Consider the following 17315-nt stretch of genomic DNA (forward strand, 5'->3'; position numbering starts at 1 on the left):
GCGGGGCCCCTTAGCCAACAGCTGCGCCCGGTCGGGCTCAGAAAGGCCCGGGGCCGGGGGCACAGGCCAGGGCAGGGAACCCTCTTCCAGCGCCGCCGGCGGGAGCTCCGGCCCGGCTTGCGCCTGTGGGACGCTCGGTCCCTGCCAGCCCCAGCGCCGGGCCCCACTGACCGCGGCTTTGCGCAAACCCGGAGCGCTCCGCCCGCCGCTTCCCAGACGCCCGACCGGGAGCCCGCGGCCCAGAGCTCGGCACCTGCACGGGGCAAACGGCCCGTGGCTGGCGGTGCGGGCCAATTGCCAGGCGCTGGGGCCAGGCGAGGGGCGGCCCTGGGCAGAGTTTGGACGCCCCCGTCCTGACTCCCTTCTGCAGCGAACGAACAGCCCCGTGTGCGGCCGCGTGCGGAGCGGCCAGGGCCGGGCCGGGGCTGAGACTCGGGCGCCCGGGAGCTCTGTCTCGCTCAGACCAGGGGGATCCAGGCAGCCGGTCCGCGGCCGTCGGGCCCCCCCGGGACCATTAACCCGCAGCCCAGCAGCCTGAGCCGCCCCGGGCCGGGCCGGACCCCCGGGGGAAGAAGCGGGAGCGGACGCACAGCTTAGCGCCGCGGGGGGCTGCGGCGTGTGAGCGAACGCGCCGGGCAGCCGTCCTGCCGCTCCGGGGGCAGGTCTGAGCCCCGCAGGCCTCGGGAGGAGCCGAGGTGGCGGCGGGGCCGCCCGGGGGCATGGCACGGCTGGCCGGAGGGGACGGGACGGGACCAGCAGGGGAGGGCGCCTGGCTCCCGGGAAGGGCCGGGGCTTGGGGCGGGAACTTCCCGGGCTGTGAGCCGCACAGGCTGCAGCAGGCGCGGGAGGGAGGCAGCCGCAAGCGGCTCCCGCCAGGGGAGAGGGGCGTCTGGGCAGGGCCGCCGGGCTGGGTGAAGCGCCCAGCGGCCCCGCTCAGCAGCCGCCCGGCCCCGGACAGAGCTCGGCTTGTGGAGCAGACGTCGGAAGTGACCCGGCAAAGGCCCGAGGGCGCGCAGCTCCCGCCCCTGGTCCGGCCCGGCCCGGCCGCAGCCGTGCGGTAGCGCACCCCTCCCCGCGAGCCCGGGCGCAGCCCCTGTGATCCGGACTGCGCCCGCAGGCGAGGGGCCGCCCGGCCGTTAGCCAGGCGTGGCGCGGGGTGGCCAGGGCCTGGTGGGGGCCGGAGGCACCCGGCGCCAGGGAGCAGCGGCGCAGACAGCGGGGACAGCCGGCCTGGCCTGCCCGGGCAGTGCGCCCAGGGGCGGCTGCAGAGCTCCGCCGGCCCCAAGGCCCCATTTCCCGGCCTCTGCCCAGCGCCAGGCCCGCCCCGACCCCCCGCCCCGGGTGCTGAGCGAGGCCTGGACCGTCTGGGGGTGCAGAGCCCTTCCTGCCCGCAGGGAGCTGGGCTGGGCTGGGCCGGGCCGGGACCTGCAGCGAGGCCTTGGCTCTGCTTCGGGCCCGAGCGCCTGGCTGCCCAGCTCCGGCGGCTGAGGCCTGGGAGGTGCGGCGCGCCGCGCCACGCTGGGTCAGAGCCGCCCTGCCTGGCGACGCTTCGCCCTGGACCCATCATCCGGGCCAGGAGCCGTTCGCAGAGCAGGCGCGGGGCGCGCCCCAGCCCGGGCTGCAGAGGCCGGAGCGCCCCGGCTCACTGCGGATTGGAACCCAGTTATTTCGGCGGCGGGCGATGCCGGCGGGTGCCTCTGTGCCCCGGGGTGCGTGGCACACACTGGCCGAGAACGACTGGCGGGGCCGAGCTGCGGGCGCTGCACAGCGCGCCCTGCACCTGCTCCGCGTGCTGAGCCCGGGGTGGCCCCAGCCACGGCAGGAACCGGTCGTCCGCCCCCGAGTGCAGCCGGGGCCCGCACCCGGGCACGGGGCAGCGCAGGACGCAAAGCGACCAGAGGCGCAAAACTGCAGCCAGAGGCGGGCACAGCCCTTGCGCTCTGCCAGCCTGGGGCCGGCGGGGCGCACGCAGCTCCCGCGGGCCGAGCACCGCCCGCCGCCCCGAGCCGCTTCCGTGGGGGCGTCCCAGGCCGCTGCCTTGGGCCAAGCGGAGCCGCCAGCCGCCGGGCGCGCAGGGGCCGCTGGCCGCTCTCCCTCGGCAGGCAGAGGCGCAGCCGGTCTCCGCGCAAGCGGGGCCGGGGGTCGCGCTGCCCTTGGGCGGGCGGGCGGGCGGCGGGTGCCCCTCGGGTGCCCCTCCTGGCGCGGCGGGCCCCGCGGGAGCGGAGCGGACACTGGGCCGCTGTCCCGCGTGGCTGTGGCTGTGGCGCTCGCCGGGGCCGCTCGGAGGCTGGTTCCCCGGGGATCGGGCCCGAGCTGGGGTCCGGCATCGCCCTGTGTCCCGGCCCGGCCCGGGCCCCCCCGGGGTCACCCCGCGCGCGGCTCCCACGCTGCCCCGCCGGGGGGAGGGAGCAGCCCCCCCGCGCGCGCCCGCACCCTCCCCCCGTTTGTCAATGAACCGGCCCCGCCCCCGCGCTGCCATTGGTCGGCCGCTGGCTAATCGCAGCCGGCCCCGCCCGGCAGCCAATGCGGGGCGGCCGGCAACTTTACTTTGGCGATTGGCCCGCGGGCGGGTGAGTGACGGCCCGGCCCCCGCCCGCTCCCAGCGGCTGAGCCCCGCGCCGCTGTCCACATGCAGCGGGGTCCTGAAGGCGGCTCGGGCCAGGCGCCGCGCTCCGCCCGGGGCGCGCAGTAGCCGCGGGGCAGCCGAGACGGGCAGCGGGAGCGCCGCGCAGCGCCGGGCGTGAGGCGGCCCTCAGCCCGCCCGGCATGCTCGGAGCCCCCGGCCGCAGCCCCGCCGCCGCCCGGCCCGGGATCGCCGCGGGGCCGCCGCGGAGCGCCGCCGCCGCCGCCGCCGCCTGGGGAGCTGGGCCCGCCCGGGGCTCCGCTGGCTGCCGCATGGCGCCCTGAGCCGGCCTGGGAAGCGCAGCGCCCCGAGCTCGCCCTCCGCCCCGGGGGGCCGGACTGTGCCGCGCCCGGCAGGATCTGTGCGGGGAGGGGGTTGCGGGCTCAGCCCCCGCCGCCTGGGCTCGCCGGGCGGGGCGGACGCCGGGAGGTGTCGGATCGGCTCGGCGCGGCTCGGCTCGGCTCGGCGCGGGTCGGACAGCGGCTGCCCGGCGCCGCGGACCGCTCCGATGGAAATACACTGTAAGCACGACCCGTTTGCAGCAATGCATAGTAAGTAGGCGGCGAGTCCCGCTTCTCTGACCCTTGGCGCCGGGCCCGAGCGGCTGGGACTGGGGCTGCGGGAGGGAGGCGGGAAGCGCCTCGCTCGGCCCCTTGGGCTGGCGGCAGGAGCCTGGGCCGGGTCTGCAGCCGGTCGGTGCCCGTCCCGCTGCTCACGGCCGGGCCGGGCTGCGCTGCGCTGGGGGCGGGTGGGACGTTCGTTCCCGGGCCAGGCGCGGAGCCGGCGGGGCAGCGCGTTACCCCTCCGCTCCCCGGCGCGGCCGCCAGCCGCCTGCCCCGTCCTGGCAGGGCTCCCGCCGCGCTACGGCAGCCGACGGGAGGTCCTCAGGCCGGGGCTGCTCCCCAGGCAAAGCCCGGCGCGTCCGGGGGAACGAACCGGGCCGGCCCGAGCCCACCGGGGCGGAAAACTTGTGGCTGGATTGCAAGTGCTGCGTTGGCGGGCAGCGCCCGGCGGGGACCGGGAGAAACCGGCTCTCGGGTAATCCCCGGGACTCCCGCGTGCAGCACAGGCCCGGGGCAGCGAGCGGCCCGAGCCGGCTGCTGGGGGCGGCGCGCCCACCTGAGCTGCCGGCTGTCCGGCCGCGTTCCCCCACTGCCCCGCCTTAGGCTGGGCGGCGGGCGGCTGCAGCGCGGGTGGAGCTCACGAACCCCGGCCCCGGGGCGAGCTGCCTGCCTCGGGCTCAGGGCAAACGAACGGGACCTCCGGGCGGACGCGTCCCCCCCGCCACGCCGCGCTCACTGCGGGGAGGAGCGGCCCGGCTGGGCTGCACCGCGCAGCGCCGCGCTCCGGAGGCGGCTCGCTGCCCCGGCCGGCTCCAGCCCCCGCCGGGCTTCTCCCAACGAAAACAACCCGAACCGGGAACCGTCGGCCGGGCGGGCTCGCTCCAAGCCGGGACCTGCCCCCCCAGAGCGGCTGGCGGCCGGCCCGCGCCTCGCGGAGCCCCCCCCCCCAGCCGCTGCTCCCTCCATTCACCCCGCGAGGGCGGAGCGGGAGCTGCCGCGGGCCGAGGGAGGGGCGGCTGGTGCCGGGCCAGGACTGCACCCGCGGGGGGTCTGGGAGCTGCCCGCGGCAGGGCCACCCCGGCCCGGGCTCTGCCCCAGGCAAAGGAGCAGCCCGGAGCCGGCTCCTGCGGGCAGGGATGGGACTTCGCCGCCGGCCCGCCCCAGCCCAGCGCGGCCACACACGGGCCGCTCTGCAGCGACCGAGCCGCCTCCTGGGCGCACAGCCCCCGCCCCGGCCCGGGCTCGCTCCAGCAGAGGCGGGTGGGCCTGCAGGGGAGAGCCGAGCGCGGCCAGGCGGGGGCAGGCGGGGAGCTGCGCGCCCTGGCTGGGCCGCTGCCGAGCGGGAGGTGGGCGCCGGCCGCGGGCTGGGGGCTGAGTTAGGTCCCCAAACCGGAGCGACCTTCCCAGTCTCCCGGCGCTGCTCCCGCCGCAGCCCCCTGGCCTGTGCCACCGCGCCCCGGCGTCCCCCAGCCTGCCCCACCCGCCCGGCCTGTCCTCGGGAGGCGGCCGCGGGCCGGAGCCACACGGGTCCGGGCAGGGGAAACCCGGGGCAGCAGCGGGCAGGCCGGGAGGGAGCCCCGGGGCCGGACCAGGCTGGACGTGAGCAGCCGGGGCTGCCCAGAGACGGCCCGTCCCGCCGCGCTACCCTCTTTCCGCGGGGCGGGGCGGGGCGGGGGCCGGGCAAAGCCGCGGCGGGGTTGGGAGCCCCGAGGCCGGGCTGCGGCTCTTTGCCCTCCGCCACCCTCCCCAGCCGGTGCGCGCCGGGCGCGGACCCCTCCGGCCAGCTCACGCCCGGCACCCGGGCGGCTCTGCTGCGAGTCGGCAACCGGCCCCCCCGGCCGGGGCTCCCCGGAAGCCGCTGTCGGCTGCACGGCCCCGCCCGCAGGTCCCGCTCCTTCCTGCCCTGCCAGCCCGGCTCCCACCTGTCCCGGGCCGCCTGCGGGCGCACCCTGCCCGGCTCTGGCCGCCCGGCTGAGCCGAACGCCGCCTCCCCGCCTGGCAAACGGCCCCTCGGGCCTCGCCTCCTTCCCCGCGCCTCGGCCGCCCTCCGCCTGCCCTCGGCCGGCCCAGGCGCTGGCGGCGGGGCGCTGCGGGCGGGACTGGAGCCCGCTCCCCGCTCCCCGGTGCCCGCTCCCCGCTGCTTTTAGGCAGATTGGTTTCTCCGCGCGAGCTGCGCGCCGCGGGCCCCTTCCCGGCCCGGGCAGGCGGCTCGGAGCCCGCAGGAGGCGCCCCGCGCTGCCCGGCCCCAGGGCGCGGGGAGCCCCCCGGGGAGGCGCCCAGGGCCGCGCGGCTGCCTGCTCCGCTGTGCGGCTCCGCTGCTGGGCCGCGGCCGCCGCCCTTTGTTAGCGCCGGGGCCGGGGTGAGGGCCGGCTCCTTTCCGCCTCTGCCCGCGGGAGCCGCGGCACCAGCCTGCCCGGCCGGGGGGCCGCCTGGCGGGGCTCTGCCTTCCCGAGTCTCCCCCGCCGACCTGCCGCTGCCGGGTGCGGCTGCGGCCCGGGCTCCCCTGCCCCGCCGAGGGACCCTTCCTGCGCCCGCCCAGATCGGCCCTGGCTTGCGCCCACGTGCGCTGCCGGCGAGCCGCGCTCGGAGCCGGCTCGGTACAAACGCCTGCCCCCGCTGAGCTCGGGCCGGCCGCGGCAGCGCGCCGGGCTCGCCCCTCGGCCTGGCCGGCCCGCCCGGCAGCACGCCGCGGTTCCCCGGCAGCGAGGAGGGCAGCTGTACCCGCCGGCCGGGCGCGGTGCGCTCGCCGCAGCTTCAGCCAGCCCTGCTGCGGGCGCGGGGCGGCTGCCAGCGAAGCCAAGCGCGGAGCGGGCGCCCGGAGGGTCCTTTGTGCAGTTTCCCATCTAGGGGGTAAACAAGACAGTGAACTGGTGATATTTGGAGGGAGTAATGAGAGAATTAAAACCCTCCCCAGGCAGAGGCTCAGCTTCCGTTGCCGAGGTCTGGCCGCCTTCGCTGTGCCTGTGCCTGTCTCGCTCTTCTACACTACTTGAATTGCTTTTGTAGAGGGAAAAGCTACAAAGCTTTATCCTGTTTAATTCAATGTGATGTTAATAATTTAATGTCATTGAAATTGCTAAGGAACCCGAGGATAGTTTGTTTCAGTTGTGTGGAATTGTGCCTCTGTTTGTTGACACTGAAAGCAGGAAGGGCCATTATTCTTCTGGCCTTAGAATTTCAGAATCAAAAGAGACAGGATCGGTAACCCTAAAATGATGGATTGCCCTGGAAAATGCAGCACCAGGTTATGCTCAGACCCTTCTTGCTATGCTCTGAAAAAAACATTTTTGTAGCCCAAACACCTTGAACCTGAAGTTGCCACTAGGATCTGTTGTGCTGTGAAAAGATTCACTTCTGAAATTAACGAGGAACTTCAGTGATTGGCTCTTTTACGTTGGCTTAAATTGGCTTTAAATTGACAGTTTCAGAAGGTGGTTACCAAGTTGGGCAGTAGTTTACCAATGTGGAATTACTGGCTTTAAATTAATATAGATTTTATGTATCTGTATTTTTTGAACATGGAAGCATTTGATCTGTCAGCTTCTTCTGTACAGTTCAAGTTTCTTGTAAACAGAGATTTTTCTTGTTACTCTTTTGTTCCAGTTCTGGCAACAGGGCTGTCTATTCCTATTATTTGTTTTCAGTTTCCTCAGTTCTCTGCTCTAGAAGTAGGTTGCATGATTAACAGCTTGAGGATTAATTGTTTTTCCTCACTTGCTAAACGGGATTGTTACATGTTCATTGGTTTTACACCATTTAGCTGCTGCTCCTCCAGCTGGGTCCGATTTTGCACCAGATATATGATTCTCTTTGCTAAAGGAGAATAGTACAAATCTTCTAGAAAAAGCAAAACACACAGGTCTGGGTGGAGCATTCCCATTTCGTGTGTGGGATCATAATATCTGCAGAGGCCACTGTGAATTACAAGAGCAAAAGCCATTTCATATTTCACCCTTTCGATTAAATTAAACATTAAGCGATCATTGGAGGGGAAAACGGTACAGAGTTAAATTCAGGGCAGCCCTTTTGTGATGGAATGAAACTGAATTCATAAGGAAAATTGTCTGTGTCTTATTTTAACCCAGCCTAATACCTGCAGGGCACCTTTGAACCACAGAGATACTGGTTTTACTCATGCCGTTTTTAGGTAGGCAATATTTCCTATTGTTTCCAGTAGGAGATGTTGTCTGGGTACTGCTGTTCTGGGCCTAAAATGTAATTTGAAAGGCTGTCTTATGAACTAGGGCCCTGATTTTGAAATCACTTAGCTCATGAGGAGCTGGACTGAAACCAATGGGGTTATATTGCTGTGCATTTGCGGTGACCACATAAATAGGTTTCAACTTTTTAAATTCTTCCTGCCTCAGCACTAAGTGACACTTCGCAAATGTTGAAACTCTTGTTGAGAAATGAGGCTGAGCGTTGTGAAGGAGGAATCTCTGGCTGAGCAGAAGGATCACAGTAGACAAGTGTCTTTCAACAATCACAAAATGTTTTTTTCTGCTTGTTTTTTTCCCCCCGTGTGTTTCAGGACATGGAGGAGTGAATCAGTTAGGGGGTGTTTTTGTGAATGGTCGTCCGCTCCCTGATGTTGTCCGTCAAAGGATTGTAGAACTTGCCCACCAAGGCGTCAGACCGTGTGATATCTCCAGGCAGCTCCGGGTCAGCCATGGCTGTGTCAGCAAAATTCTTGGCAGGTAACTTTGTTTCTGTAAAGGAAAATAACAAACTCTGTCCCTGGATCAAAGATTATAAAACAAGAAAGAAGTCAAATGGAGACTGATAGAAAAGACCTGGGAATGATAAGCATTTGTACACGATGGGCCAGTTGCATGTGAGGATGTCTGATCTGGGACATGAAAGTGGTTTATTTACTTCTGTATTTATTTACTTCATGAAAAAAATTGTGCAAATAATAAAAGATGCCAAGAAGCGGGATGGGACTTGTGGTTTAAATTTCCTGCATCTGCATGTGCTGAACAAAATGACATATTGGTGTGTCATCTGCATTAACATGGAAACCCCCTCCCCCGAAGTTATGAATCAGGCAGTGAAAGCTGCTACTTTTGTTTTCTAAAGAAATTCTGTGTTTTGGCACATAATTTCACTACCTAATGGCACCCAGATCAGTTGTCAGTCAGCACCCTCATTAACGGGGCCTACTTTGAAATGTGTCATGATAATTTCATTTTAAGGCTTTCTTTTTTCTTCTAATAAGATATATTCCTAATTATAACACAAAGTACCATCAGTAACCATTAACCCTCTTAGTAGTGGTGCTTTGAGAGAAGCCTTCTGTTTTGATTGGAGATGCTCAAAGTGGTATAGCAATAGTACCGTTTTTTTTTTAAAAAAGGTTTCTATCACTTCAGAATTTGGTTTTGAACTTGATATAGATTCAAGAAAATCACCACTGCCTTTTTATTCCTTGTGGATAAATCTGAGTATCATATACTGCTGGTTTTAAATGCACTTGAAAGCATGTACCTTAGGAACTTTTCACTGCCATATTTTTCAACTACCATTTGTTTTCTCTCTATAACTAAGAGAAGTTTTTAAAAATCTATATTGAGCATTAACAATTAAATTAACTTCTTTGTTCGCATTCCGCTGGTATTAGTTGTATTTTGACCTTTGCTTTTTTCAGTTTTAATTGATCTGTTTGATTGGTTGGACTGCAGTTATAAAGATTGTTAGAGCAAACATTTGTCTAGCAGTGTCCATAGACTCTTCCCCCTGAAATAACGGCAGCAGCAGTCCCACATGGACACCTGCAATACTCAAAACGGAATGATTCTGGCAAGGCTAAGGATTCTCTTACTCTTATTGCATGAGATCCATTGTCTATGCTGGAGATTGTTCGCTGCAGTCTCATTCAGACTGCTGCTACAATGCTGTAGGAGCAAGTCATGAGGTGTGCACAGGAAGCCCGAGAAATCCGGTAGGCCTGATTCTTCTGTCACGTCAGTTTTACTCCAGTGTAGTTCAGTGGAGTTAAGCAGAGTGAAACCAGGGGAAAGTGGAGGAACTCTGGTATCCTTACTCCTTTAGAGAAGTAGCCGTGTTAGTGTGTATTCTAACAAAACAAATCAGCAGTCATGCAGCACTTTAAAGACTAACAATATGATTTATTAGGTAAAGAGCCTTTGTGGGACAGTCCCACTTCTTTTAGAGAGAAAGAGAGACTTTTCTTGTGTTTTATGTGGGACTTTCCTGCCTCCCCCAAGCAGCTCCATTCTGTCTGATCTTTGGATCTGCTGTGAGTGCTGGCCCTATCGGAGACCCCTCAGCGCTCTAGCTGATGTACTAACAATTTCTATTAATATCAGTGCAAAGCTAATAAGTGGGCCACTCATTTGCCTGCCGGGGAAAAGTCCAACCACTTTACTGCTTCAGATTTGAATAGATTTGTCATTAGATATATTTGCATTCTGGAGCTAAGAGAGCAGCTCTGCAGTTTTGTCATTTAAGTTGTCAACAATAAATTGGAATTTCATAGCTCATTATTTTCATAACTAATAATTACGGTGGGTAAAATGTCACCGTAATTGGAGCTGCTGCGTGGGAGAAGGGGAATACGAATCCACACGTAAAACCATTTGATTCCAGATTCTGAACCAGAAAGCTTTCTGAGTCTACTTGTTTTTAGCCAAACCTTGGGAAACAAATGCAGCATTCAAGGCTGTAGAGGTGAGCCTTTGGGTTGCTGAGCTGGATGGCTGCAGAAGGAGGTGATAGTCATGTAATTCTCCGTGAGCATTGCAAAAGGGTTGTCTGCCCTGCACCCATCCGAGGACAGCATTGGCAGCCTGCCTGGAGCTGAAGGACTGGATCTAATTTGCATAAAATCAAGCAGATTGCAGCTGCCTTCATCTTTAGCATGGGTTGGGGCCAGATTGAGATGGAGAGCTGCATTGTGGGACGTGTAGTCTCTGTGGGCCACATCCCAAGGTAAAGCTGAGACTAGCCAGGCGAGAACAGGACCCTGGGGGGTTCTACGGGTTTAGCTGGCCTGCGGGTTGCACTTTGGCTATCCCAGCTTTCCAGGGAATTTGTTCAGAGGTTGACTGTACAGGAGCCTGATTTTATGCCGTTTAAAGTCACTGGAGTCTTTCCATTGATTTTAATGGGGTCAGATCAGGCCCTTAGCCTCTTCTATGCCAATATCCTTCAATGAGGTGAAACCATTATTCACCCTGTTTGTCTGCAGAGTCCAATCGCATCACCCAGCTGCTTGTCAGTTGCCTATTCTCCTGCTGGCTGGATTGTCCAGAGCCTGAGGCAGTGGAATTTAACGAACCAACCACCCTCCTTTCTTCTGAGAAGAGTGAGGAGGAAATTATTGTTTCCCCCTTAAGAACTGGCTTTCCAAACGGTAGCTCCCCGGGTGGGAGTGAGTGTTTCCTTCTTGCCCCGAGTTCATTAAACTCAATTCAGGACAATCCAAAGGGCTAATCCATCACAGACGCTCATTGCCACCCATTATTGGTACTCAAAGGCATGGAGACAGAAGTGGAACAGGCCATTTGTTCCAAAACCTCATGTGAAAAGAAGTGCAAACATCACCTTGTCGCTACCATTACAGGAATTTCAGGCCCCAGAAAAGAGTGCTGGCAGGATAAGTAAACCTGCATTGCCGAAGAAGTGTGAGGAATGGAACTGCCCTTGATACACAGACTTCAGTCGCGTAACACGTTCATGCCCTTTTGCATTGCAGAGATTTTAGGAGATTAGTTTTTCTGCAGCCAGCACAGATGTCAAGGAGCTGCAGAGAAAATATATGTGTTTTATTGGGTGAATTCTAATAAAGATCCTGCTAAAAATATGTGCTGTGCCAAGGTCAATGAACTGGCTTAGGCTGATACAGATGACAGACTCAGGGCCTGTCTGGCAATATTTCCCTATGTGGAAAGCTCCTAAAGAAATGGATGTACTAAGCACAGGGGGGCTTCTAGAATCAGGTCTGATAGGGAAACAAATGCAGGCCCTCTGCTGTTAGCTCTGGGGTTATTTTCCCTCTGCTCTTAGAAATTTACAAACTATAAGAAAGTGCACAGCATCATTATACAGCCAGAATAACGTCATCATTTACAGCTCAACTTGTAAGCTTGGCATTTAGGTTGTTTTCTTTTTTGGGTTTCCTCTTGGTCCTCTCTGGACAGAACAAGACTCTCACTCTGAGCAATGCAGCAGAGCTTTGAAGGTATGAACAACTTGCAGAATGGAGGTTGTTTGTAACTCTGTAGTGTGCTTAACTCTGGAATGCCTGTAACTCAGAGCAAAACATTGTGGTGGTTCTTTCAACTGTTTCCAGCTGGACAATGACTTAATACAGCATTGAAACTGTACTGTGCCAAAGAAAAATGCTGCTTTGCCCTTATTTTTTGTTAGTTTAGATTTAGCACAGTACTCTACTGTATTTGGGCTTTTTTCCTGCTCTTGGCTGATTGTGTATTTCCAGTTCCAAACAAAGTATGAGGCTGGCCAGTCAGGTCATAACTCTGGAATTTGCAATGCTGAGATTTTATTGTATTTCCCAATATATATAGACATATATACTGGGAAATTATATATATAAAAAGAGTCAGCTTCTGAGCTGGCATGAATTGCTGCAGTTCTATTGAAGGAAGTGGAGTTTGTCCCATTTAAACCAGCTGAGCATTGTCACCATGTCTTTAACAGAACTCTGATCCTACTGTGCTGTCCAGCTGGAGTAATTTTTAATCACATGAGTGATCTCAGTGACATCAATAGAGCAACTTGTGTAAGGGTTACTACTGGGATAGGGTTATGGTTTCAGGTCCTACAAATTTAAAGAACCAACCATGCGTCTTTCTTCTGAGAAAAGTGATGAGGAAATATTTGTTTTCCCGGAAGAACTGAATATTGAACTAGCAGCTCCCAGGCAAAGAGAGGACACCAAAACGTTACACTGGCATACTTACTTCAAGGGCACACTGCAAATATTTGTTGTGGTACTACTTTACCTGGCCTTCACATGCATATGAAGGGATGACAAGGCATTTACATTAATGATGGTGAATTTCCATCTAAACAGTAATTTACTACAGAACAGTTTGGGACAAAAAATGGCACTGAGTGTGATTTGTTTCTATTATTGCCCCTACATCTGATTAATCACACATATTTCCAGTTAATTTAGGATCTCAACATGCCCTTTAATCTTGCATTGTTTCCATTATCTTGCTTTTGTAGAAGAATATGTTATAAACTGGGTCCCATTTCCAATGACTATAAATTGATCCACCGGGGAGGTAACGCACCATGTAGCCAGGAAGAGTGAGTGAAAGAACAGATGTATTGTCACAGGGGCTGGAGATACCTCGTACTCAAACAGCGCGAACTGTAAATCGCCACCCCTGCTGTCTGCCAGCTCTTGGTAACTAGAGCTTTGTCTTGGATTCTCTCCCAGGTACTATGAGACTGGCAGCATTAAACCTGGAGTGATTGGAGGATCCAAACCAAAGGTTGCCACCCCCAAAGTCGTGGAAAAAATCGCAGAGTATAAGCGCCAAAACCCCACCATGTTTGCCTGGGAAATCAGGGACAGACTTCTAGCCGAGCGAGTGTGTGACAATGACACAGTACCCAGCGTCAGTTCAATTAACAGGTACGGATTTGGACAGCACTAAGCACTGCTGGAATCTGCAGCTTCTCTTCAATGGGCTTCTTCCTGGGTCATCTGCAAGTAAGCTGGCTTGTGTTTGTTTTCCGGATGAGTTGAGCAGACACAAAAGCCAGCGGTTGAGCACAGAGGCGTATTATGAGCAATTGCTGTCGCCCGGCAGTGTTGCTGCTGCCTTCTGGGACTGACCTGCAGTTCTTTTGCTGCTGAAGTCCCACGCTTATTCAGGTTGGGACTGCTTACAGTGTTGGATTTGGCAGCGAGGGATTTCGGGGCATGAACATTCCCAAGGGATAAGGTCAAGACCACCAGTGACCTGGACTATGGGTGTTGTAAATCAGGTTGGAATCCAGTGTTCTAGCAGCTGAGAGCGGAAATGAGTGAGGACTAATGGTTAGAGCATGTCCATGTTTCTGGATTCTGTTGGGTTAGATGCTTGTTGGGTGACTAAGGCTGATGCAATCTGGTCTGGAACTTTAAAAACCTCAGTTACTCACCCGTAAAATGAGTGGTAAGTTTACCTACCCACAGGAGGTTAATTTTTCAGAGCTTTTAGAACCTCAGCTGTCGGGTACTACTCTGGGGCCTGATCCTGCATTACAGGAGCTTTGCCATTGACTCTCATGGGCATAGGATAGGGGCCCTGTAGAGGTACAAAGTCCGTTTTTTTTTCTGAGTGCTTCACCTAAGTGACTCTGACCCAGAACTGTTTAGGGCACCAGCGCTCGCGCAATGGCTGAGCTACGAGCTCACATTGAATTGAAAAACGAGTGCTCATCATGCCAGGGTTGAGAAACATCTTATGAAAAGTTACAAAAGTCAGTGACAGGTGTGGAACAGAAGGGATCAGATCACTTAAGCATTCTCACACGTTCTCGAGCAGTGTTTCCCCATTCTTTTTGGCCATGGAATGCTTTTAAACTTGGAAGTATGTTGTCAAACCCCATTCCCAGGCTTGACCGCCCCTTGGCTCCCCAAACCCACCCTCTATCTCTAGGCTTTACCTGACTCAGCCCTCAATCCACCCCCATCCCCACGCTTCACCCCCCATCCCGCAAACCTACTCCCCATCTCCAGGTTTAACCCCTTTCAGCCCAAAACTGGCCCCTGGGACTAATGCATCCATGATGCTGGCTGGGGAGCCTAGGCCAGGTGGCCAGAGGAAGGAAGGCTGGCATCTGCTGGTGGGGGTGAGCTGAGGCGTGCCCACTGGAGGGGTGTGGTCACTCAGGTAGCGGGCGAGTGAGGGGCTGACATAATGGAGCTAAATTCATTTGGTTTAACGGCCGGATCCCTCCTGCTGGCCTGCCGGCCATTAAACCAATTACATTTAACTCTACTGTTTCAGCGGCAGCAGGGCAGGGACCCACAAAGGAGTCAGCTGTTGCAATGGAATTTTCTCGTGGAACCCTTATTTTCACATCACAGACCCCTGAGGTTTGGGAAACACTGGTCTAAATGGAAGCAGCAACCACTCTTTCATTTCCTGCATAGTCTTCCCAGAGGGTCTTCATAGCTGTGAGTGCAGTGTTGATGTAAAACCCCTTTATGGTTACATTCAAACTGTGTTGGTCTGGGAACACATTTTGCTTGTGGCTGTGGTTCTAAAATTCTGGGGGGTTTTCATGCAATTTCATCTAAATCCCCAGCATGCAGCTAACTCTAAATTTTCATAAATAACAAGCTGTCCTGTAGCACCTTAACAACTGAGCTTTGGTGGGTAGGACCCACTTCAGGTGATTGGAGTATTTCCAGGTGTGCCTAGGGTCATGGAATAAATAGATCCCATATTATTTTGCATGACTGTTTGGGGACCCAACCTGGATGCCCTTGTGGCATTCTCCTCCCCGCCCCCGCCACTTAAGTGTTCATAATCTCTTACAAGAAAACATGAAAAATAATGGGCAGCCCTTTAGCTCCAAATCAGATGGTATGTGACAGGTTCATAGGAGTAAGTGCCAAGCCTGGGTAGACAATTCAAAATGGTTAATGCTGTCTGCAGATTCCTAACTAGAAATTCAATCATAGCAGCGTTCAGTAATGTAAGAGATTTACAGATCTGGGCAAAACCAACAAGAAGTCCTGTAGTACCTTATAGACTAACATATTTTGTAGCATAAGCTTCTGTGGTCAAAGACCCACTGCATGCATCTGATGAAGCGGGTCTTTGCCCATGAAAGCTGATGCTCCAAAATATCTGTTAGCCTATAAGGTGCCACAGGACTTCTTGTTGTTTTTGAAGATACAGACCAACCCGGCTGCCCCTCTGAGATTTGGGCAAGAAAGAGATTAGATGGCGAAACAAAACAGAGAGCAGGGACTGAAAGAAACTCTTAGTACTGGCTATCACCAGATACTGTATCCAAAGGTCAGTTCCAGTCCCCCAGAAATCCATGGGAGTCTTGCCATGGTCTTCATTGGTAGCATTATTAGTCACTTTCATTGTGCCTCAGGGCCAGGGCTTCCTCCTTGTAAGTGTGCTACGAACATGCTACTGAGAGACACTCCCTGCCCTGCAGAGGTCACGTCTAATGAGGCCTCTCACGTGTTTTAATCCAGTTTTCACACTTCACCCTTTAGTTATCTTCTCTGCCAACCCTGCTGTATTTCTCCTACCAGTAATATCACAGCGTGATCCCTGTCCCGTGATTTAGCAGCAGCCCTATTTGGTAGCAATCTCCTCCTTTCTCATCCACCTGCAGGCATGGCACAGAATCTCCCTTTGAAATGTGCCCCAGCTTTCTGCACTGCTTTGTTTGATTTTGAAGACTCGTTTTTGCCACCTTAGCACCCCTGTGTGCTAGGCAGGACTAGCAGTTGCATGTAAGACAAACCCCACATATGCCAATCAGCTGGGAATCTATTCCAAATGCTTTCTGCAGCCCCTTGCGGGTGGGCTCTCCATAGGATGCAAGAACAAGGTTAATGTTAAGTGTCTGCTTAAACAACGTGCTCTGCTGGGGTGCTGGGGTCTGCTCCTGCACCTCTTCCCTCATACACTTCTGTGCACTTCTCGCGTCACTGAGGTCTACTGTTGTGACTCTGGGTTTGCTGGCTCTGTTCCTTTCAAATCAGTCCTGGGAGGGCCTGAGCACTAGCCAGCCAGTATGTGTGACCTCTCTTCCCGAGCAGGCACTGATCCCCGGCCCAGAACATGAGCCACGGGGCTGGAACACAGATACTGGGAGATGTGCAAAGTCCCCATGTAGGTGTAACGATAACACAGATTTTTTTTTTCTTTGGCCCTTGGGTAAGAACAATTCCCCTGTCTAAAAACGCAGAGCACCCAATTTAATAGTAAAGACCATCAACACCTGCGGAGCGCCCCAGAGCAGCTGCAGGGCAGGGTGGGGCAGGGGTCACGTGTGCTCCTACACCGTCTGTATTGACCCGTGAATGTTTGCACACAGGCTACATTTACGTTCGCCCAGGGAAATATTTTCTGGAGCACCTAAGTGATTTAGGTGCATTTTCAAAAGCAACTTGGGCCAGATTGTTATAGGTACTGAGGCACCTTGGTGGTAGGGGGTTGAAACTGGGGCTAGTCTTATAAGTCACATAGGTGCTTTTAAAATGTAACTCCCAGCCTAGTCCCTGCCTGTGGCTCCCCATCAGTTGTTCAGTACTAGCTCTTGCTCCTGGCTTGTGAAGTACATAGCCGCTCAATGGCTGCACAGCCCACATGTGGAGTAAGTGCAGGGGCGCTATGCCATCTCCCCACTTCTCTGGGCCCCCCGTGTGCATGGGAGCGAGGGTGGCACTCAGGTGCCAGCCCAGTGCTGCTTGCAGGTTTGCCAGCTTGCATGCTGTGCAGCCGAGCCTCTGCGGGTTCTTACACTGTGCTCATCATCGTAGGCCATGGGAATGCCTCCTGGTGTAATGTGACTTCCAGTGACATATGGCAGGTGGTCACCACATTGATTAATGCGGGACTGGAAGGTGCTCAGATACTCTGGTGACGAGCCCAGGGTAGGAACCCAGATAGAAGAGAATTCAGATTTGGAAGAACCTCAGTTAATGCAACTAATGCTTTATGATAGGAATCATTTGATGCTCCTCAGCAGGAGCAAGTTCACATCAGTAAGGCTTAATTAATCATAATGATTAGCTTCCCTCATGTCATGTGCTAGCTCACCAGCTGCTTTTGGATCCCCTAGCCCTGCAGAAAGAAAGCTATAGATGAGGAAGAAGTCCCTGAATTCTTTTGCTTCCTTTCGTCAGCTCAGAATCCTGGTGCAAACTGTTGTTTCCCACCTTGGCTCTTGTATGTACAGCTGGCTACGTCCCGCCCCATAGAGAGGTCACTGGCAAAACGCTCCCTGACTTCCGTAATGCAGGGTCGGGTCCCTGCTTCAAACATCCTGGCTTGTTGTTGGGGGAAGGATGTTGGCAGGTGCTAAGCCAGTTGGGCCCTGCCCTGGGAAGTGTAGTGATTAGCACTTAGCACCAGGGGGTCCCTCTGATTTTTTCCATCCATGGGGGG

The 17315-nt window shown here is 57.0% G+C and overlaps 1 protein-coding gene across 2 annotated transcripts in view; it reads left to right on the plus strand.

Annotated features, from left to right (window-relative positions):
• The first annotated feature begins 3051 nt into the window (after positions 1–3051).
• The window catches only part of PAX5 (paired box 5), a 226902-nt gene continuing 212638 nt past the window's right edge, over positions 3052–17315 (plus strand). For both annotated transcript variants that reach the window (XM_074994011.1, XM_074994013.1), the window contains exons 1-3: positions 3052–3174; positions 7718–7883; positions 12620–12817. In XM_074994011.1, coding sequence (XP_074850112.1) covers positions 3132–3174; positions 7718–7883; positions 12620–12817 — 407 coding nt within the window. In that variant the 5' untranslated portion in view covers positions 3052–3131. The remainder of the gene's footprint in view (positions 3175–7717; positions 7884–12619; positions 12818–17315) is intronic.

The sequence above is a fragment of the Carettochelys insculpta genome, chromosome 5 (assembly GCF_033958435.1).
Source record: "Carettochelys insculpta isolate YL-2023 chromosome 5, ASM3395843v1, whole genome shotgun sequence".
Lineage (NCBI taxonomy): Eukaryota > Metazoa > Chordata > Testudines > Carettochelyidae > Carettochelys > Carettochelys insculpta.